This window comes from Aquarana catesbeiana, linkage group LG07 (assembly GCF_042186555.1).
Source record: "Aquarana catesbeiana isolate 2022-GZ linkage group LG07, ASM4218655v1, whole genome shotgun sequence".
NCBI classification, from domain to species: domain Eukaryota; kingdom Metazoa; phylum Chordata; class Amphibia; order Anura; family Ranidae; genus Aquarana; species Aquarana catesbeiana.
Window position 1 is genome coordinate 266,230,671 of NC_133330.1, and position 23,482 is coordinate 266,254,152.

The 23,482-nt window shown below is 40.9% G+C and overlaps 1 protein-coding gene across 1 annotated transcript in view; it reads left to right on the top strand.

Moving 5' to 3' along the window:
• Positions 1 to 23,482, top strand: part of LOC141103569 (putative ferric-chelate reductase 1) — a 172,900-nt gene that overhangs the window by 57,949 nt on the left and 91,469 nt on the right. The window contains exon 4 of the mRNA XM_073593299.1: positions 19,464 to 19,539. Within this exon, the coding sequence (XP_073449400.1) occupies positions 19,464 to 19,539 (76 nt within the window). The remainder of the gene's footprint in view (positions 1 to 19,463; positions 19,540 to 23,482) is intronic.

Here is a 23,482-nt window from a genome sequence, read left to right on the forward strand (position 1 = left end):
GTTTTTTCAGGAGCAGTGATTTTAACAATGCTTAAAGTGAAACAATAAAAATTAAATATTCCTTATCATGCCTGGGGGTGTCTATAGTATGCCTGTAAAGTGGCACAGTTTTCCCGTGTTTAGAACAATAGCACACCACAGCAAAATAACATTTCTAAAGGAAAAAAGTAATTTAAAACTGATTGCGGCTATAATGAATTGTCGGTTCTTGGCAATATAGATGAAACTCATTGAAAAAAACAGCATGGGTCCCCCCCCAGTCCATTACCGGGTCTGGTATGAATATTAAGGTGAACCCCAAACCAAAATTAAAAAAAAAATTGTGTGGGGGTTTTTAAGGGGAACCCTGCGCTAAAAATAGGGGGACCCCTTTGCCATTTAAAAAAAAAAAATTGGTGCAGGGTTCCCCTTAATATCCATACCAGACCTGAAGGGCCTGGTATAGATTTTGGGGGGACCCCCACGCAATTTTATTTTTCATTTTGGTTCCGGGTTCCCCTTAATTTTCATACCAGACCCAAAGGGCCTGGTAATGGACTGGGGTGTGGAACCCATGCCTTTTTTTCAATGAGTTTTAGCTATATTGCCGAGACCCGACAATTCATTACAGCGATCAGTGTTCAATTACTTTTTTTCCTTTAGAAATTGTAGTTTGCTGTGTCAAATTTTTTTGTGAATTGATAAGGGTACAATGTAATCCTACCGATTCAGATAGGGGGGGCGAGATCTGGGGGCCCCCTTGTTAAAGGGGGCTTTCAGATTCTGAAAAGCCCCCTGCCCGCAGACCCCCACAACCACCGAGCAAGGGTTGTGGGGATGAGGCCCTTGTCCCCATCAACATGGGGACAAGGTGCTTTGGGGGTGACTCCAAAGAATCCCCCCCATGTTGAGGGCATGTGGCCTGGTATGGTTCAGGAGGGGGGGTCTGCCAGGTTGCGTGCTCAGATAAGGGTCTGGTATGGATTTTGGGGGACCCCTACGCCATTTTTTTTTACATTTTTAGCGCAGGGTTCCACTTAAAATACATACCAGACCTGAAGGGCCTGGTGTGGATTTTGGGGGGACCCATGCTGTTTTTTTAATGAGTTTTATCTATATTGCCGAGACCCGACAATTCATTACAGCCTCAGTTTTAAATTACTTTTTTTTACTTTAGAAATGTAATTTTGCTGTGGTATTGTTCTAAACACAGGAAAACTGCGCCACTTTACAGGCATACTATAGACACCCCCCCAGGCATAATATTTAAACGCATATTTCATTTTTATTGTGTCACTTTAAGCATTATTAAAATCACTGCTCCTGAAAAAACTGCCTTTTTAAAACTTTTTTTTGCATTGATACATGTCCCCTAGGGAAGGACCCAGGTCCCAAAACACTTTTTATGGCAATAACTTGCATATAAGCCTTTAAAATTAGCACTTTTGATTTTTCACGTTCGTGTATCATAGACTTTAACTGTGTTTGTGTGTTCGTGCAAATTTTTTGCCTGTTCGCAAGTTCTGGTGCGAACTGAACCGGGGGGGGGTGTTCGGCTCATCCTTACTGATCACTGCCATTACTAATAAAAAAAAAATAATAATAAAAATGCCATAAATATATCCCCTATTTTGTAGATGCTATAACTTTTGCACAAATCAATCAGTATGCGCTTATTACTATTTTTTTGTATACCAAAAATATGTAGAAGAATACATATTGGCCTAAACTGGTGAAGAAATTTTTTTTATTTTTTTTGGATATTTATTAGAGCAAAAAGGAAAAAATATTGGGTTTTTTTTTCAAAAATGTCACTCATTTTTTGTTTATAGCGCAAAAAATAAAAACCGCAGTGGTGATCAAATACCACCAAAAGAAAGCTCTATTTGTAGGAAAAAAAGGACATCAATTTCGTTTGGGTACAGCATTGCACGACCATGCAATTGTCAGTTAAAGCAGCGCAGTGCAGTATCGCAAAAAATGGCCTGGTCAAGAAGTGGGTAAATCCTTCCGGGGCTGAAGTGGTTAATGATCATGGTATCACTGTGCTTGATTGGCCAGCAAACTCACCTGACCTAAACACCATAGAGAACCTGGGGGATATTGTCAAGGGAATGATGAGAGACACCAGACCCAACAATGCAGACGAGCTAAAGGCCGCTGTCAAAGCAACCCGTTCTCCTCCATGCCATGCAGCATAGATGCAGTAATTCATGCAAAAGTAGCCCCGACCAAGTATTGAGTGCATGCTATACTGTACATGGACATACTTTTCAGTAAGCCAACATTTTTGTATTAAAAATACTTTTTTTGTATTGGTCTTATGTAATTTTCAATTTTCTGAAATACTGAATCTTGGGTTTTCACTAGCTGTAAGCCATAATCATCAAAATTAAAAGAAAGAAATGCTTGAAATATATCACTCTGTTTTTAACGAATCTAATAATATATGAGTTTCACTTTTTGAATTGAATTACTGAAATAAATTAACTTTTTGATGATATTCAAATTTTTTGAGATGCACCTGTACATTGCTCATTTGCAGTAAAATTATGGCAAGTGCTCTTTTGTGCCCAGTAGGGTCTAGTAGTGTGTTAAGCCACTAAGTGGCACAGTTTGCTAAAAGTAGGATGTGATAGTATGTGGTGTAGTGATTTATAGTGATTTTGCATGCCTGCATCAATTTACATTCAGATAAACATTAAAGGGGTTGTAAATGTTCTTGTTTTTTCACCTTAATGCATCCTATGCATTAAGGTGAAAAAACACCTCGCTGTCATGGGCCCCCCCAGCCCCCCCATTTTACTTACCTGAGCCTGTTCACCTGCTGTGTGTATCCCCCATCGTCCTCTTCTCCACTGAGTCTGGCTGTTGCTTGGATAGATTGATAGCAGCGCAGCCATTGGCTTGCGCTGCTGCCAATCACATCCAATGATGCGGCCGCCGGGGGGGCGGTACCGAGTCATACACTTGGCGTCTATGGACGCCAAGTGTATGACACAGGAGAGTGCCCGCAAGCTAACCCCCTTGGGAAAGAGCTTCCCCGAGGGGGTTAGCTTTAGCGAAGAGGAGCCGAGACAGCCACCGTGGCACCCCAGAACAGCAGGATTGGGGCCACTCTGTGCAAAACGAACTGCACCAATCTATTTAAATTACTCTGAACTGTCAGATCCTAATTAACCCCTGGGCTGCCAATACTATAGCCATGGACTATACACCTGGCTAACCTAATATACTCCGATTATTGTATGCCTTTTCCTGTATATGCGCTTATAGTTAATTCTTACCTTTAAAACGAACTGCACAGTGGAGGTAGGTATAACATGTTTGTTATTTAAAAAAAAAATCTAACCTATACAACCACTGTAAGGTCAGGAATGTTATGTTCTAGTATTGTGAACGCTTGAAGGGTTATCCCTTAGGGGATAGTGCTTCAATCTGTATCTTAAAAGTAGATTGTATATACCAGTTTGTTAGGATGCACAAACTCGACTTCAGTACTAACCTATTACTGTAAATAATTGTGTGTGCTTAGATAGCAATAGGGATTTGTTCAAATAATGTATGTATATATTTGCTTTGTCACTCCACCCCTTAATTTTATTTTGGCAGAGAGGGTGAAATTGTTGCTAGTAATCTACATATTGGTAGGGTTCTACTGCTAATTCGTTTCTATATACTCTTTATTGCTGATATGTGGAGTGACACATGGCTTTTGTTAATTGTTAACCTCCCATTTTCCCCTCCTACTTTGTGGGATACTTCTGCCCTATTTTTTTGTACATAGTTTTCTTTCGGAGTCCGAAGCTCAGGCCAATGAGGAAATGGCTTATTTTTGGCAGGGGATGAATGTAGCTCCCTCCTATATACTGTGGGTGCTAGGATTAGTTAGATCTAAAGCTAGCTCACTGTGTTCATTGGAACTGGGTATGTTTTTGATAGGTAAATTTAGCTGCCTCACTGTAACCAGTGTAGCTGTGATTTGTAAATCTAGTTTTGCTGACTTTATCCAGTGCAGATTAATTAGGTCAGTTCAGTAATTCTCAGCTGCTGCCCGTCTGTTACTTCCTCTGCTTTTCAGAGATGGAGAAGTCTCTGAAACATAGGTGTGGAGCTATGCAGTATGAGATATATTAATGTGATGAACCACAGTGCACAGGTATCTCAATAGGACAGCATACTGCTGTGAAAAAATATAACATCTTTGGTGATTTGATGAATATAGACAGGTTTCAATGAGTAATCCCCAGTGATAGCTGGCTTGCTCATATATTCAGCTGCTCATTAGCATGGGCTGGCTTCTGGCTTTCAAAGAATGCCCGCAGTATGAAATAACAAAATAAGAAAGACCATTGCGCAGGCAGTGTGATATGTAATCCCTATATACTAAGGGAAAAAATTCACTCACACTTTTCAGCAGAATAAATCGCATATGGTAAGGTCAGTTGCATACAGCTAACAGCTTGGATCTCCTCACACGCCAACAGTGTACACATAGCACTGCTCGTCACTAGCTCCTCCTGACCGGTTTTATCACTAGACACGTGACTTTTTCAAAGGTGACCATGTGACGACCTGGCTTAGTATTTATAGTGTGCATGCCGGTTGCCATAGTGACCAGGGAGTGTAATGCATCATCATGCCGCTATATGCGTTCTGCACTACATTTAACCACTTCAGCCCCGGAAGGTTTTACCGCCTTCCTGACCAGAGCACTTTTTACAATTTGGCACTGCGTCGCTTTAACTGCTAATTGCGCGGTCATGCAATGCTGTACCCAAACGAAATTTGCGTCCTTTTCTTCCCACAAATAGAGCTTTCTTTTGATGGTATTTGATCACCTCTGAGGTTTTTATTTTTTGCGCTATAGATGGAAAAAGACAAAAAATTTTGAACAAAAATGATATTTTCTACTTTTTGTTATAAAAAAAAATCCAATAAACTCAATTTTAGTCATACATTTATGCCAAAATGTATTCGGCCACATGTCTTTGGTAAAAAAAATGTCAATAAGCGTATATTTATTGGTTTGCGCAAAAGTTATAGCGTCTACAAACTAGGGTACATTTTCTGGAATTTACACAGCTTTTAGTTTATGACTGCCTATGTCATTTCTTGAGGTGCTAAAATGGCAGGGCAGTACAAACCCCCCCAAATGACCCCATTTTGGAAAGTAGACACCCCAAGGATATTGCTGAGAGGCATGTTGAGCCCATTGAATATTATTTTTTTTTGTCCCAAGTGATTAAATAATGACAAAAAAAAAAAAATTACAAAAAGTTGTCACTAAATGATATATTGCTCACAAAGGCCATGGGCATATGTGGAATTGCACCCCAAAATACATTTAGCTGCTTCTCCTGAGGATGGGGATACCACATGTGTGGGACTTTTTTGGAGCCTAGCCGCGTATGGGGCCCCGAAAACCAATCACCGCCTTCAGGATTTCTGAAGGCGTAAATTTTTGATTTCACTCATCACTACCTATCACAGTTTCGGAGGCCATGGAATGCCCAGGTGGCACAAAACCCCCCAAATGACCCCATTTTGGAAAGTAGACACCCCAAGCTGTTTGCTGAGAGGCATGGTAAGTATTTTGCAGCTCTCATTTGTTTTTGAAAATGAAGAAAGACAAGAAAAAACTTTTTTTTTTTCTTTTTTCAATTTTCAAAACTTTGTGACAAAAAGTGAGGTCTACAAAATACTCACTATACCTCTCAGCAAATAGCTTGGGGTGTCTACTTTCCAAAATGGGGTCATTTGGGGGGGTTTTATGCCACCTGGGCATTTTTGAGCAATATATCATTTAGTGACAACTTTGTGCAAAAAAAAAAAAATTGTCTCTTTCCCGCAACTTGTGTCACAATATAAAATATTCCATGGACGCGACATGCCTCTCAGCAAATAGCTTGGGGTGTCTACTTTCCAAAATGGGGTCATTTTGTGGGGTTTTGAACTGTCCTGGCATTTTATGCACAACATTTAGAAGCTTATGGCACACATCACCCACTCTTCTAATCACTTGAAGACAAAGCCCTTTCTGACACTTTTTGTTTACGTGAAAAAATTATTTTTTTTTGCAAGAAAATTACTTTGAACCCCCAAACATTATATATTTTTTTTAAAGCAAATGCCCTACAGATTAAAATGGTGGGTGTTTCATTTTTTTTTTTTTCACACAGTATTTGCGCAGCGATTTTTCAAACGCAGTTTTTGGGGAAAAAACACACTTTTTAAAATTTTAATGCACTAAAACACACTATATTGCCCAAATGTTTGATGAAATAAAAAAGATGATCTTAGGCCGAGTACATGGATACCAAACATGACATACTTTACAACTGTGCACAAACATGCAGTGGCAACAAAATAAATACATTTTTAAAAGCCTTTAAAAGCCTTTACAGGTTACCACTTTAGATTTACAGAGGAGGTCTACTGCTAAAATTACTGCCCTCAATCTGACCTTCGCGGTGATGCCTCACATGCATGGTGCAATTGCTGTTTACATTTGACGCCAGACCGACACTTGCGGTCACCTTAGCGCGAGAGCAGGGGGAGACAGGGGTGCTTTTTTTTTTTTTTAATCATTTTTATTGTTATCTCAGGGAATATAAATATCCCCTATGATAGCAATAGGTAGTGACAGTTACTCTCTTTTGAAAAAATTGGGGTCTATTAGACCCTAGATCTCTCCTCTGCCCTCAAAGCATCTGACGACACCAAGATCGGTGTGATAAAATGCTTTCCCAATTTCCCAATGGCGCTGTTTACATCCGGCGAAATCTAAGTCATGAAATGCTCGTAGCTTCCGGTTTCTTAGGCCATAGAGATGTTTGGAGCCACTCTGGTCTCTGATCATCTCTATGGTCAGCTGGCTGAATCACCAGCTGCATTCTCAGGTTCTCTGTTGAGACAGGAGAGCCAGAGAAAAACAAGGAAGACGGTGGGGGGGGGCATTCCCTCCCACTGCTTGTAAAAGCAGTCTAGAGGCTAATTAGCCACTAGGATTGCTTTTACATGAAAGCCGACCGCTGGCTGAAAAGAATGATACCAAGATGATACCTACACCTGCAGGCATCATTCTGGTATAACCACTCAAAGTCGTGAATGGCGTACCTGAAGACAAAAAAATGGTTAACAATAAAACACAGTAAATGGTAAAGTATAAAAAATTGCATACCTGAAAAGCAAACATGATAAAACATAATAACAATAAAACATTGCAGAATAGAATACAGTAAAAAAGAGCAGAACAATAGAGAGAGAATAGAGAGAGAGAGAGAACAATAAAACGACAACTATTTTTTAAAATTTTATATATTATTTTTTTTTTTACACTTTTTTTTGTAACTAACTTTTATAACTGTAACCGGTTCCAGGTTCAGGTCTCTCAAAATGCAATGGCATCTTGGAAGACCCTGTGAAAGTGTGCCTAGTCTGTGCAATGCTGTACCCTACGCTAATACTCAACTAGTGAATGGTAGCGTTCAAAACATTCACCAATGCAAAGACCAGGATTATCAGGACAGGAGGGACAATAATAGCGGGTGTCAAGTCTATATCCGCGCTTGCTGCAGACACAACATCTTTTTTGGGGGGTTCGTTGGGTAGGGGTACTCAGGAGGACATATAGAAAATGCCTCTCATGCAGCCGACTACATTGGCAAATGCAGCAGGAAGGGCATTATGGACACGACGGGCCTGTTTGTCTTCTTCTTGGTGGCAGCGGGACACTACTTGTGCTTGCCACCTCACCAGCTTGAACTGCACTTATGGGACTCGCCACGTCACCAAGTGTTACTGCAGTGCTGGTTTGACTACGACCGGGGTGTACTAGGCCGCTGGTGCTTGCCAGTTCACCAAAACGCTACCAAAAAAACTGTTAGCGATCGCAGGGATCAGGCCTGACTCTGCGAACGCTGCAGTTATGCGTTTAGTGTTTTGTGTCAGTGATCGATCGATACTGAACTTGGGTGGGCTGGGCTGGGCTGGACCGGGCAGAGGGGCAAAACGCAGGTGCTAGCAGGTATCTGGGCTGATCCCGCTAACACTGCGTTTTTGGGAACCCTAAACTGCTGGGGACGCTAGTATAGATCTGATCGGATCAGATATTGATCCGTTCAGATACTATAGCACTAAGGGAGGTGTACGGTGCGTGCGTGGGTGTTAGCGCTACTGGCACTAACCTGACACTGCCTGGGGCTGGTGCTTTGCCAGTTCACCAAAACGCTACCAAAAAAACTGTTAGCGATCGCAGGGATCAGGCCTGACTCTGCGAACGCTGCAGTTATGCGTTTAGTGTTTTGTAAGTGTCAGTGATCGATTGATACTGCACTTGGGTGGGCTGGGCTGGGCGGAGGGGCAAAACGCAGGTGCTAGCAGGTATCTGGGCTGATTCCGCTAATACTGCGTTTTTGGGAACCCTAAACTGCTGGGGACGCTAGTATAGATCTGATCAGATCAGATATTGATCCGATCAGATACTATACCACTAAGGGAGGCATATGCTGCGTGCGTGGGTGTTAGCGGTACTGGCGCTAATCCGACGCTGCCTGGGGCGACACATATCACCGCCGGGTGATCAGGGGGCTAAACTTTTATTCGGTAATAAAAGGCGGGTGCCCTGACACTATAAAAAATAAACGAACCAACCAGCGTCACCCGTAACAGTTATACGGTGATCAGTGGTGAAAGGGTTAACTAGGGGGCAATCAAGGGGTTAAAACCTTTATTCGGTAGTATATGGGGGTCCCTGACGCTATAAAACGCTGACGGTGAACCTAAATATTTACCTCCCTAACTAGCGTCACCAGCGACACTAATACAGCGATCAGAAAAATGATCGCTTAGTGACACTGGCGACGGGGTGATCAAGGGGTTAAAACTTTATTAGGGGGGGTTAGTGGGGTACCCTAGACCTAAAGGGGGCTAACCCTAACTGCCCTAACACACTGTCACAAACTGACACCATGCAGTAATCAGAAAAAAAAAAAAAACTGCTTGGTGTCAGTGTGACGGGGGGGGGGTGATTGGGGGGTGATTAGGGGGGGATCGGTGGGGGGGATCAGGGCTGTTTTGTGTGCCTGGCCTTTTTCTACTGTGTGTGTGTGTTTTCGCTCATATTACAGTCTCCTCTCCTCGGCGCCAGAATGGAAACTGCCGAGCCAAGGAGAGATTACATAATTTCCTTTGCTGCTGTTTACCATACATAGGAATGATTTCATTGGCCGGCGGCGATCGCGAGGGGGGGGGCCACGAATGGATGGCCTCCCCCTCACCTCCGATCGCCGCTGGACAAAAGCCGATTGCCTCGGGACCAGGGGGGGGCTCCGATCTGACCCCCCGCCCGCGGGAAGCAGATCACGTACGGGTACGTGATTCTGCCTGCCCGTGCCATTCTGCCGACGTATAGCGTCGTGAGGCGGTCGGCAAGTGGTTAAATACATGAAGTAAGCAGATATAACCTAGGAACTCCCTCCAGTGGTGAACCAATGGAATTACATCCCTACATAATCATCCTCTAATGAGCTATGGGTAAATGGATGCAACTTAAGAAACAAATCCTTATTCAACCCCCCTGTTCATAACAACAAACATATAGAAGTTTTTAACAAAATGGTGACACAAGAGGTAGATAAACTTAAAATTAAAAGAATGATAGATCCGCAAGATATTAGAAAAGGAATCAAAGAATTGGAAAATAGTAACAGTCTTGTAGTGAGACCAGCCGATAAAGGAGGTGCAATTGTGGTTTTATCAAAAGAATACTACAACAATGAACTTCAAGGACAACTGAATGATCAGAATACATATATAAAACTGAGAGGAAGTCCCACTAGAGAATATTAAAGTGAATTACAGGAGTTGATACTAAAAGGAAGCAAAAAGAATATATTAACCAAAAAGGAGGAAAAATATCTCCTACCAGAAACATGCATTATTTACACAATACCAAAGCTCCATAAGGATCAGAAGAATCCGCTGGGACGGCCAAAAATAAATGGTATATATTCCATAAATGCAAGGTTAGGGGAATATGTGGACAATTTTCTGCAACCAATAGTCCCATCAACACCATCTTATCTAAGGTACACCAAGCACTTGATTCAGGAATTGAATAACATTGAAATCGGGCCAGATCAAAAATACTTGTTAGCCACAGCAGACATTTTGTCTTTGTATACAAGCATAGGCCATCAGGAGGCCATACAAGCCTCAAGATGGGCCATGGATAGATATAGTAATATCATTTCTAAACAGAAAAGATTTATTTTAAGATATTTGGCATTTGGTTTACAACATAATTGTTTTTGGTATAACTCAGAATTTTATAGGCACCTTAATGGTATTGCAATGGGTGCTAAATATGCCCCAAGCTAATATTTTTATGGCCGAATGGGAGGAATATGCGGTGCACTCAAATACCCCCCCACAATTGATAATGTATTGAAGATTTAAAGATGATTGTATAATATTATGGAATGGGGATGAAAATACTCTTACCTATGAAATCAGTAATACATCTATACATTTCCTGGATCTGGATATACAATTAACTAAGAATGGATTCCTAACAAAAACTTTTTTTAATTCCAATAATTTTTATTGTTTTGAAGGTAACAAACAGTATCAAACAGTATAAATTGTAGACAATACAGAATGTACACAATATATATCGTAAACAGTACAATTCGCATACAGTTTAGTGTATTTAGATATTCTGCAACATCACAGTTTCGCCTAATACATCATAACGGTTGTTGACTATCGTTAATATGCTAGTATAATCTTCAGTTAGATGTTTGGCAATGAATATTCATACTAAATATCTATTTCGGAAATAAGCTAGTAAAAGGACTAGTGTTCCGTCTATATACGATTTTGTTGTACTGGTAGTAACAATGTTAAAGTAACATAAATAATAATTAAATAAAATATAAACAGAAAATATGCAGCTTTGTTTTCTTCATATGAGTATGGGTTGTAGATAATCAGAACGAAGATAACTTTAACTTTTATGGTTCTTAGCGTACCATTTTATCCAACTGGACCATTTGGATTGTGACTTCAAATATTGACCCTGGGTTGCTGCAAACATACATTCGTAAGTAGCGTGTGTGTTGGTCAACTCAATAATTTCCCTGAAGGTGGGAGGTTTAGTATCCTTCCAATGTCTGAGGATTGTTAACCTAGTGCTAAGTAATATATGTATTATTATAGTTCTAGTAGCTACTGGTATATTTTCTATGCCTAATGAAAGGACAGCCAGGTCTGCTTTCGTTGTAACTGTAATTCCTGCTATTGTTGAGATTAATATAAATACTTTTTGCCATAATGTATGTATACTTGGGCATTCCCAAATAATATGATGCAGTGTACCTACTTGTCCGCAGTTTCTCCAGCATAGAGGCGAGGTTTGTCGAGCGAATTTAGAAATTCGGTATGGCGTTAGGTACCAACTTAGTGTTAATTTATGGGTTGTCTCCCACAGGTTAACGCATTTAGTGGCTGCAAATGTGTTGCGTAAGGCTTTTTGCCATTGTTCTTCAGTATAGGAAGCGCCCAATTTGTGTTCCCATGCTATGATGTTGTCAGTTTTGGTGAACACATGTTTGTTGTTGAGCAAGTTATAAAATAAGGATATACCATTTATGTTGGTGTTGGGGTTTGTAAGGTATAGGAATACTCGCCATGGTACTTCAATGGAAGTGTTGTGGTATTTTTGAAGAAGATGCGATATCTGGATGTAGCTATAATATTCGTAGTCCTCCAAACCGTACTCGGTTTGTAGGGTTCCAAATGTTTTGAGTATTGGACCATTCATAAAGTCCTCTAATGTTCGTATGCCTCTGGATATCCAATGTGCTATACGTAAATTTGGTATAACCAGAGTTAGGCTGGATGTAGTGATCGGAATTCTTTTGGTTGTTTGATTGGTGAATTTTAATGATATGAATGTCTTCCAAGCTAGTAATGTAGCAACCATTGTAGGAGATAAGTGTGTTTGAGTGTATGTCTGGATGTCGGATGACAGCAGTAAGTCAGCCAGGTTTGACCTAGGGACCTGTGCTGTCTCCAGCTCCAACCATCTATGGATCTGAGATTGGGATAGCCAGTATTTGGCTTGTGAAAGTATTGCTGCTATGTAGTAGTCTTTTAGTATGACTTGTCCTATTCCTCCAGCTTCTCTAGATCTAGTGAGTTTCATGAATGTACACCTAGCCTTCTTGCCCTGCCAGAGAAATCTATTAATCTGGGATTGTGCATTAGAAAAAAAGGAATTAGGGACAGGGACTGGGAGCGTTCTAAATAAATAGAGCAGCTGTGGTAGAACCATCATTTTAAATGCTGCCAGTCTTCCTGTCCATGATAGTTCAACTTTGGCAAGATCCGAAAGCTTCTTTTGTAGAGCTTCCAAGAATGAGGTGTAGTTAGCGGCCACTAGGCTATCTAACGTTGCTGTTAGGGTTATACCCAGGTATTTTATCCCTTTATTTTCCCAGGAGTATGGGAATCTTGAACTAAGTTTAGCTTGTATACCAGGGTCAATGCCTATCCCCATTATGTAGGATTTGTTCTCATTCACTTTGTAGTAAGATATTTTATTGAACATTTCTAAAGCGTTGTGTACCAAAGCCAGGGAAGTTTCCACATTGGTCAAGATCATGATTATGTCGTCCGCAAATAAACTTATCTTATGAGTGGACTTAGCCATGCAGAAACCTTTAATGTCGGGGTGGGAGCGAATATATATAGCCAGAGGTTCCATAAGTAAATTAAAAATTAATGGGGACAGGGGACAACCCTGTCTAGTGCCGTTTGTTATGCTAAATGGTTTAGATAATGCTCCCGATGTAAATACTTGGGCCGAAGGTTTAGAGTATAAGGCCAGGATTGCTGAGAGAATGGTGCCAGAAAAACCGAACCTGCCCAAGACCTGAGTAAGGTATTGCCAGTGTATGCGGTCAAAGGCCTTCTCTGCGTCCAACGCCAACAGCAGAGAAGGCCTTTTGTGCACCCTAGCTAAATGTATGATATTTGTCAACCTGCGGGTAGCATCTGACGTCTGACGGCCTTTGGTGAACCCGGTTTGGTCAGGGTGTATGAGAAGGGGGAGTATGTTTAGTAATCGGGATGCAATAATTTTGGCATATATTTTCAGATCAGTGTTAAGCAGTGAGATGGGCCTGAAATTTGGGGGGGTATTGGGTTCCTTCCTGGCTTTGGTAAAGTCACGATTATTGCACTCAACATTTCTGGTGGGAAAGAGGCAGTATGTGATGGAATTAAGGTCACATATCAAGATTAACCTCCCTGGCGGTATTCCCGAGTCTGGCTCGGGTTGGATTTTTCATACCAAAAGCAGTATCCCCGAGCCAGACTCAGGCTTGCATCGCAGGATCCAGGAAGAGCATACTTACCTTGTCCCCTGGATCCTGCGATGTCCCCCCGCTGTGATCGGCGAGCCGCTGTGTCTTGCTCGATTCACAGTGCCGAGCTCCGTTCCCTGCGAGTGATGCGACGCACGGGGACAGAGTTCGGCAGTAAATTCAAAAGTGAAACACACAGTATAGATACAGCATACTGTAATCTTACAGATTACAGTACTGTATCAAATAACTACACATCCCCTTTGTCCCTAGTGGTCTGCCCAGTGTCCTGCATGCAGTTTTATATATATAAAACTGTTCTTTCTGCCAGGAAACTGGAGATTGTCCATAGCAACCAAAACTGTCCCTTTACATCAAAAGTGGTTTTAGAGCAGCTAGAAAAAAGCGATAATAAATTAGAATCACTCGCAGAATTGAGCGATAGTGATTTGTGAGGAGATCCGTCATCAAACACTAAAAGTAACAAAAGCTAAAATTCTGCAACTGAGCAAATTTCAGTGTTTTTGATTTGATTACATTATTATATAATTTTTATTATTATTATATTATTATTTGTTATAATTATTTATAGTTATTTATTATATTATAATTTTTTATTTCGTTTTTCAAACTTTATCATACCCGGGATGTCTACTAGACTCTTGTTTGGACAGATTTAAGTGAACTATTCCTAAGAATTACAGGCCTACAATATAAAACGCCAAATTTCTGTGCAAAATAATTGTACCGCTTTCAGCACCTAAAATCAGAAATAATCATACCGCCAGGGAGGTTAAATACCGACCTCCAGGGTCTTTGATTGTTTCGTGGACTGAAAACGCTACTGTGTCCGGTATGGCTGTGAGGACTCCTTTTGTTTTATTTTGGGCATTGGCAGTAAAGATATATGAGAAGTTCCTGTGAGTGCAAGAAGGAGTAGCTGTTGTGGAGAAGTGCGTTTCCTGCACGCAGATAATGTCAAACTTGTTGGAAAGAGCCTCTTTCCACATTGACATCCTCTTAGCGGGGTGGTTGAGGCCTTTCGTATTAATAGAGAGGATTTTTATACCCATAATTGAGGGATTTGTGTGTTATCCGGGATTTTGTGATAAGTAATCATTTTTGAGGCAATGTTGCCCTCTAGTGGTATTTTCAGGGATAGCAAGGAATAGGCACTGTATAGTATAACATAGCTTGATATGTATTCACATTTGGGAGGCAGTGCGATGATGAATTCAAGTTGGAAATGTGTAGTGAGGAGAGTTCTATCTTCATATTTGTTGTTGAGGTAGGGCATGTCCTTACGGTAATTGTATATGTTCTGGCTGCTGCAGTTCCAGACACAACAGAAAAAAAAAGACAAGGGAAACATAAAAACAAACATAAACTGAAAGGCAGTGTATTCATCAAACTTGTGTGGGATCAGCATTTTCAAGAGCTGAGCCCAAACCTGAAAACACAAACGTTAAGGTACAGCTTATTGCTGTTCAAGTAGGTGGGGGAAAAGAGTTCAAGCCTGTGAGCTCTTGGACAGATTTCCAGGGATTAGTAGGTTATAAGTTAACCATCCTGAGTTAAGAGTGTGATTTTGCGTTTTTTGTAGTGACCGTCTTCCACGCAGGTTCCACTGATCTGGGCGTTTTAGCCGTGGTCGTCTCCTGTTCTGGTATAATTTTCCATTCCTCCAAAAGGGAGAGGCCCTTTTCTAGTGAATTCACCACGTGGGTGCGTCCATCTTTAGTTATAGTGAGTTTGGTGGGGTACCCCCATCTATAGGTGATGTGGTGGTTTCTCAGTGCTTTAGTGATGGTGTTTAAGTTCTTCCTTTTTTGCAAGGTGTACTGAGAAAGATCAGCATAGAACTGTAGATGTTGAAATTGCGCGGGGATTTGATCTTTCTGGCGCATGATCAACATCAGTTGTTCTTTGGCATGATAGAAATGTAGGCGCAGGATCACATCTCTAGGGATGTGTTCTGACAGGTATGACGGTTTTGGCAGGCAATGAATTCTGTCTATTGTGATCTCCAGATCAGAAAGATCAGGTAGGAGAGATTTAAACAGTGAGGTGGCATAGGATCTTAAGTCAGCTTGCAGGACTGTTTCAGGGATCCCCCTGATTTTCAAATTGTTCCTCCTATTTCTGTCCTCAATGTCTGCGATTTTATCTTTCATCCAATCAGTATCTCCCTCTCTTTCCTCATGGTAGTCCACTAAATCATTAATGGTGACAGCATATTCTCCCATCTTTTGCTCTATGTGCTCAACCCGTGTTTCTACAGCCTGAAGATTGGTGTTAAATTTGTGCATACACTTCATCATATCTGATTGTAGTGAGCTTCTTAGTGATAAGAGCATATCTTTCAGCACTGTGTCTATCACTGGTTGATGCATGGTAGGAAAGGTTTCAATGGAATCAGGGAGCTCACGTGTGTCATCCCCTGAGTCAATGCCTGGGCTTGCCGCTCCGAGGGATCCCTCTCCATCCATCCTGAATTTCGCTTTAGCAGGGCTACCTGATGGCGGGGAGGGAGAGTATGGGTGTGGGCTTTCAGATGGGGGTCTATTTTGCCTGTGGCTGCTCTGTTTAGTCAGATGGCTGGCGGGGATATTAGCTGGGGTAGAGGACGACCCGGCGCCATCTTGCCTACCGTCATGTTGTTTCATGCTATAGAAGTCCGTCAGGCGCTGTGGCTTCCTTTGCTCTTTTCTTTTCCTGGACATCCTCTCTTCCTTGTCCCAGGGTGAATCGCCAGCTGTGGAGAGCAAAAACGGGACCCGATGGCGTGTTTTGTGCCGTTATTTCCCTGGATTTTACCGGAGCTCCGGTCTTATGCTGCCATCTAGCTCAAGCGCAGGCCACGCCCCCCAAACTTTTTTTAAACCAGTCGAGAGGAATAGTTATATCCCTGTAGACAGCTGTCACTTTGATCCCTGGCTGATTAACATTCCGAAGGGGCAACTAATACGTCTAAGAAGAAATTGCACTGATAAAAGCACTTTTTTGGAACAAGCTAATATTATTGGAAGGAGATTTGTTCAAAAGGGGTATAATAATGATTTTATAGAAGATAAAATCAAGGAGGTATCGGAGCTCTCAAGGGAAGAATTAATTAGAGACAAACAAAAGAAAACCACACAGTACCAAGAGATTCCTATGATTCTGGATTATAATATTCAGCGTAGACAAATCGAGCATATATTTAAAAAAGCATTGGTCACTATTTTTAGTGGATCACCAATTACGTAGTATTTTACCAGAGAAACCAAAATTTGTTTATAGAAAGGCACCAACTTTAATGGATTTAATAGCGAAAAATGTTTTGGACCCTCCAAAAATCTCACAGGGGTTCACATTTTTTCAAGAAAAGGGTTTCTCTCCATGTAAAAGATGCTATGCTTGTAGGAATACAAAGCAAAATGGTCAAAAATGCATCAATTTCATATCTACCAGTAAAAACAAAGATTTTGAAATCAAAGATTTTGTGTCATGTAGAACTGAGGGGGTGGTGTATGCATTACAATGTCCATGCTCCCTACAGTATGTGGGAAGAACGAAATGCCCTATGTGGAAGCGCATTCGGGAGCACATACAGAATATTGAAAAAGGTTTTCCAAAACACAGTGTGTTATGCCATTTTGCTCTATCTATCATGACAAAGACCCTGCGTTATTGAAATTTTGGGTCATTGAAAAATATAAACAGCACTGGCGGGGTAGTAATAAAGTGAGAGAATTAAGTAAAAGCGAATCAAAATGGATTTTTGAAATGGGTACTCTTGCACCTTTTGGCTTAAATATAGATTTTGATATAAATTGTTTTATTTTTCGAATTTCTAATATATCTCTTGACATCTGCTCCTCCAAAACAAGTTTTTAATATTTTAAAATATTTTTAATAATTTTATTATAAATTTTTAAATATTTTTGTCAAAACATTTTTTTTGCGTTTTTTTTTAGCATCTTTCTAGCATCTTTCTATCTCATACACATCCATTTACAGTCAACTCATTAGCGGATGATTATGTAGAGATGTAATTCCATTGATTCACCACTGGAGGGAGTTCCTAGGTTATATCTGCTTACTTCATGTATTTAAATGGGTTTTAGGGTAGAGTTGCAATAATGTTTTTAAATATATATTTTATTGTAAAAATGATGTATCTATATGTATTAAACTGTTACTTTGTATGGATATTATGTTGTTTGAATGTAGTGCAGAATGCATATAGCGGCAAGATGATGCATTACACTCCCTGGTCACTATGGCAACCGGCATGCACACTATAAATACTAAGCAAGGTCGTCACATGGTCACCTTTGAAAAAGTCACGTGTCTAGTGATGAAACCGGTCGGGAGGAGCCAGTAACGAGCAGTGCTGTGTGTACACTGTTGGCGTGTTAGGAGATCACAGCTGTTATCTGTATGTAACTGACCTTACCATATGCGATTTATTCTGCTAATAAGGGTGAGTGAATTTTTTCCCTTAGTATATAGGGATTACATATCACACTGCCTGCGCAATGGTCTTTCTTTTTTTGTTGTTTCATACTGCAGAAGTTCTTTGAAAGCCAGAAGCCAGCCCATGCTAATGAGCAGCTGAATATATGAGCAAGCCAGCTATCACTGGGGATTACTCATTGAAACCTGTCTATATTCATCAAATCACCAAAGATGTTATATTTTTTCACAGCAATATGCTGTCCTATTGAGATACCTGTGCACTGTAGTTCATCACATTAATATATCTCATCTTTATTTTTCTCTTTTTAATTGTGTTTAATAATTTATTATCACATTGATATTTAGTAATAGGATTCTGTTATGGTGAAGGATGTTATGTTATTTATAATAGTCTCCATGTGATTATTTTGCACATGATTCACTGATTAATCATTAAGAGATCACACTGTGTTATTTTGGGAGGTTAATATTAGTGCATTATACATTCTGAATATATACAACACTTTTTGTGTGATATCAGTTCACATACACAATAATTGCAGCTATATTATTCGGTCATCTTCTAGTATTTGTCACTTATTTATTTACTAGTTCATATCAGCGCTTTAGTACACTTTTTACGCTATGCAGTATGAACATTTATTCAGCCCTTGCCAATCTCAGGAAGCAGGGCCTAAAGGCATGCTGGGAGTCTGTATAAATTCTCTGAGCACACTGAGCTCAGGGTCTGTCTTGGAGAGGATCAATCAAGCCTGGAGGGCTTACTGCCCTCCATGGCAAAGCTACCATGTGCTTGCTGTTCGTGAGGCCTCGAGTGGGCAATCTGAGGGTCTGGATGCTGAGGCTACAGAGAGCTGACTGAGGGGCTGTCTGCTGAAGATCTAGTCAGGTTTCACTGGAGAAAGGTGATGCTTGGAAGTTGGAAGGAGGCAACCAACTGTCCCTGGACATTCTGTGTGTACCGACTAAGAGATCTTAGAGGCTGTTGGGCTGCTGCCACCCCTCTTGTGCTAGAGGGTCAGCTGTGTGTGTATTGCTAAAGGAGACATCGGCTGGTGTCCTGAAGAGTTTAGACTATCTGATTCCTCGTGAAGTTACTCTAAAGGAAGTCCACAGTTTGCTATATGCAAGGGCTTCTGCTTCAGCTCTGCATTTAACTGTTTCTACTACAAGCCAACTCCACAGTTTGCTATGAGCAAGGACTTCTACTTCAGCTTTTCAGAAAGGAGTTTATTGTCCTCAAACCTGTACATAGTTTCTTTTTTTGAGTATCCCACTCCCCCAACCCCATCCAAGTTCTCTAAAAATTAAAACAACAAAAACATTACCCCTAGACTGGTTATTGGGAAAAATTGTGACTTTGATTGTGCGCCTGGCTGCGTGGCAACCAACTGCGGAAAAACCTGGGCAAAATTCCAGCAGCTCCTATGGGAGTAAGTGATATATACAGTATATTTATATATACATTGTATATACAGTACATGCATAGAAATTCATATTTGATATGTTACATGAGAAATATCAATCTCAACCTTTTAGAAATGGACCCTAGTGTTTGTATTTCTAACAAAATAATTTTGCAGATTCATTCTAATCATCAAAGCTATACTGTAGATAATCTATATGCCTTTCCTATTCTGTACACAGAGCTACATTTGTCCAGACACGAAGCACATTCTGGGTGGGAGTTGAAAGTCCCGTATTAACAGTAAGTGAAAATTCTGTATTTAATGTATCTTTAAATAAGAATAAAACTAGATGCATGGATCTGTTGGCGGGGCTCAGCACTGGAGTGTGGGGACCCCGGAGCGAGCCCTCGATAGCGCCCTCAGTGGTAGGCAGAGGCTGTGGTCATGTGAAATCAGCATTAAGGCAGTGCTCTAGGTTAAAATCATGACTCCTATGGGAGCACAATTGTCTCTTTCTAATCTGTGGCAAAACTTCTACACTGTTAACACATATGCAGTATGGACACACTTCTGTTAGACTTCACCTCTCCCCAGGTGTGCAGCATTTATCAGCTGGTACAGCAGAGCTTGTACCAGTCTCCACCAACCCAGCAGTCCTGTCACCTCACTCCCAATGCCTATAATTTGTATGTTGCTATTGAATACAGGAAGCTCAGTATTAATAAACACATGCTTGTTCTCCAGGCTAGGTCCCTAGGAACTCTGTGTTACGAGGATAGTCCCAGTATGTGGGGAACCAGTTGCCAGTAAAAGGGCCAAGCATCAAACCTCTTCACTCCATCTCCCATGCCATGTCAAATGGCTGGTTGTGTGCTTAAGCACTTGACACAAGTATGGTAATCTTTAGAAATGGAAATATAGCTTCCTTAGGACAACTTATCTGCTTGTTAGGCCTCAGTACTGTATCTTCTCTAACTTTTTTTGCCCCCTTGATTAAGTCCTGTTATTTTGATACACCATGCATGCACCCCTTTAATGACTTAAGACCAGGCAGCTGAACTGAACGACAAAGTTATTTTCCGAACACAATGGGTGGTATCCTGGCAGAGTGGTAGCTTACATCTTAGCCGTTCAGTCCCGAAAGAGCTCCTGATGTAGATTTAGTTCCCTTTTTATATATTTTGTCCAGCAGGGGACAGTAGTCTTCAGAAAAGCCAGAGAAAACCTGTCCAGCAGAGCTAACACTTACCTACCAAATGGAAACACCTCTACTGGGCAACATTAACTAAGCAGTGCAACTTACACAGCAGAAAATACATTTAATCCCAAAAATATTGAACATACCTGTACAGAAATACCTCTGTTAGCATCTGCTTATAGGCCCCTTAACAATATCCAGCAATGGGCTCTTCACATTGCAGTAACCTATAACACTGTTCTAGCCGTTTTTTTTGCTTACTGTTACAGTATAAATGCTATAACACAGGGGTAAGTGAATGGGAGTTTACATCCACTTGTATTTTAAAGCTGGACCCTCTTTGCCAAATATTTAATCAATTCACTAGGACATCTGTAGGGATTATTTATTGGGCCACTGTAGTGTTTTACAGGATAAGTTTATTTTAAAAAAAAAATATATATATATATATATATATATATATATATATATATATATATATATATATATATATATATATATATATATATACATATTATATATTATATATATTAGATGTCCTGCACATTTTTTGCAGGTAAAAATTAGGCTCCTACAGACACTCATTACAGCTGTCTGCCCATACCTCCCATACAGTCAGACAGTTACTGAAGAGCAGAAATAATCAATGAACTACGAGAGCACTCAACATTGCCCTCACAGTTCAGTGAGAACAACAAGCTGTTTGCCACAGTGGAGGATGGCATTTGTAGTTCATTCATTCACAGAACTCTGTGAATGAATTGCACAGCTGTGTGGGCAGAGATCTGCACAGCCACACTGATTTTAAACTGTGACAGTAGGTACGGGGGGGAAGATCCCCCATCCACTGTCATGGGGAAAGAGGAGATCAGGGGTGCAGAGGGAGGTTGCTGAACATGTTACACTCTAAATACGGGTATAACATGTAACATGTTCAGGTTCAGAAAGGTGAACTTATCCTTTAAAGGTTATCTGACGCTGCTTGATTTGCCAAGATAAGATGCTTTCTTAATATAAGTGTGCATAATGTGTAATATTGCTGTTAACAATAAAATGCAAAAATATATCATACGTAGCTCATAAGACATCTATTTATCCTTGGTAAAATTATGCCGCTAGAATAACTTGAAGACTTATTTATTTAAACTTGTTTCCATATGACATTTACTATTGTTTTTAAATGATGTATGACTTACTTATTGACAGTATTAAAGGCTAAGTTTACCTTTTTCAGGAAATGCCTATGCAGTCATGGGGCCCTAGCAGATATGCAGATATTAAAAAACTGTGCAGCTTTGTTCAATAATGTTATTGGTTTTTGTCAAGGATATATCTGTCCCCCCCCCCCCCTCCAACAAACACTCTTTCCGCCCCAGAAGGGTAACACAAATGGTGCTTTTACCATAAATTGGAAAATATAGATTTAGGTTATACATGAACTATATACATTTTTATTCAGAAATTAAACATTTAAACCAAAACAATGAAAGTTTTATTTACATGTCAGCATGGGCGTGCAAGGTCACCCATGCTCCACCCCTTTTCAATAATGTCATGAAGGGGAGGGGCTCACATAAAGCGTGATAACCCTCCCCCCTTCCACTGCCACATTTGGCACATTTTGTTTGGTTTTGCAGTGGCCAAGATGTGGGAACTGTTGTTGAAGCCTCTGCTAGTTTACCAGTGGATGTGGTTAACCTGGTGTCAGTTTCTGCAATAATAATCCCCAGCGTTGGTGTCAGTTTCCTCAAGAATAACCACCAATATTGGTGTCAGGTTCTGCAATAATAATCCCCAGCATGGGTGTCGGTTTCTGCAATAATGATCCCCAGTATTGGTGTCAGTCTCTGCAATATTAATTCCCAGCGTTGGTGTCAGTTTCTGCAATAATAACTGCCAGTATTGTTGTCAGTTTCTGCAATAATAATCCCCAGCGTTGGTGTCAGTTTCTGCAATAATAATCTCCAGTATTGGTGTCAGTTTCTGCAATAATCCCCAGTATTGGTGTCAGTTTCTGCAATAATAACTGCCAGTATTGGTGTCAGTTTCTGCAATAATAATCCCCAGTGTTGGTGCAGTAACTGCAATATTAGCCCCAGCTTAGATGGTCAGTGGTGATATGCTAATTTAAAACCATGCAGCATGAAGGAGCTAATTAACACTGATATTTGGCATCTAATTCAGCTCAATGGGTTAATGAACATTGCTAGTGATCACTAATGCAGTAGTGGCCAGTGGCAGTGTTAATTACCCCTTTGTATTGCAGCAGGAATAGGTTAACACTGACACTGGCCACTAATGCAGCACAAGGGGGTTAATTAACTGCTACTGGCCACTAATGCATTAGAGATCAATGACAGTGTTCAGTAATGCCTTGTGCTGAATTAGTGGCCAGCGTCAGTACATTAACCCCTTCATGCTGCATATTACTGGCTAATGGCTTAATTAACCCCCGATCACAAAACCCACCACAATTCCCAGGACATTAACCAGTCCAGTGCACTGGAAAAGATTCACTGCAACATGACACTGTTAAGCAACATATATTCTCCTCGGACTGCCATTGCTCACTTACCTAATTCCAGAAACATGCATGCTCCCTCGTGGTGCCTTTCTCTCTTCCTGTCCCAGCCTCTGAATGACATCATGTCAGAGGCGGGGACTAGAAATGATCTCTGGGGAGGAGTTAACTCCTGCTGACAGAGAAGTGTAACTGATGTCTTCTCAGCTGAGTGTAGGAGCACAGGGAGCTTCCAGCACATGGCACCCTTGAGCACAGTTTAGCCGGCACTGCCCGCACTGTCAACTTGCGGACTCCAGGGGGGGGGCACTTGACCCCCCTTGCCCCCTCTTGCGGACGCCCATACATGTCAGAGAGATGTAGAATATTTATTCTCTTGAGCAGATTAGTCTCAATAGCCACATGACGGTGCATTCCTGAGCTATTTTGGAGTTCCCAATCACCTACAAAAACTTGGCACTTCAGCCCCAGAAGGATTTACCCCTTTAACCACTTCAGCCCAGGAAAGTTTTACCCCCTTCCTGACCAGAGCACTTTT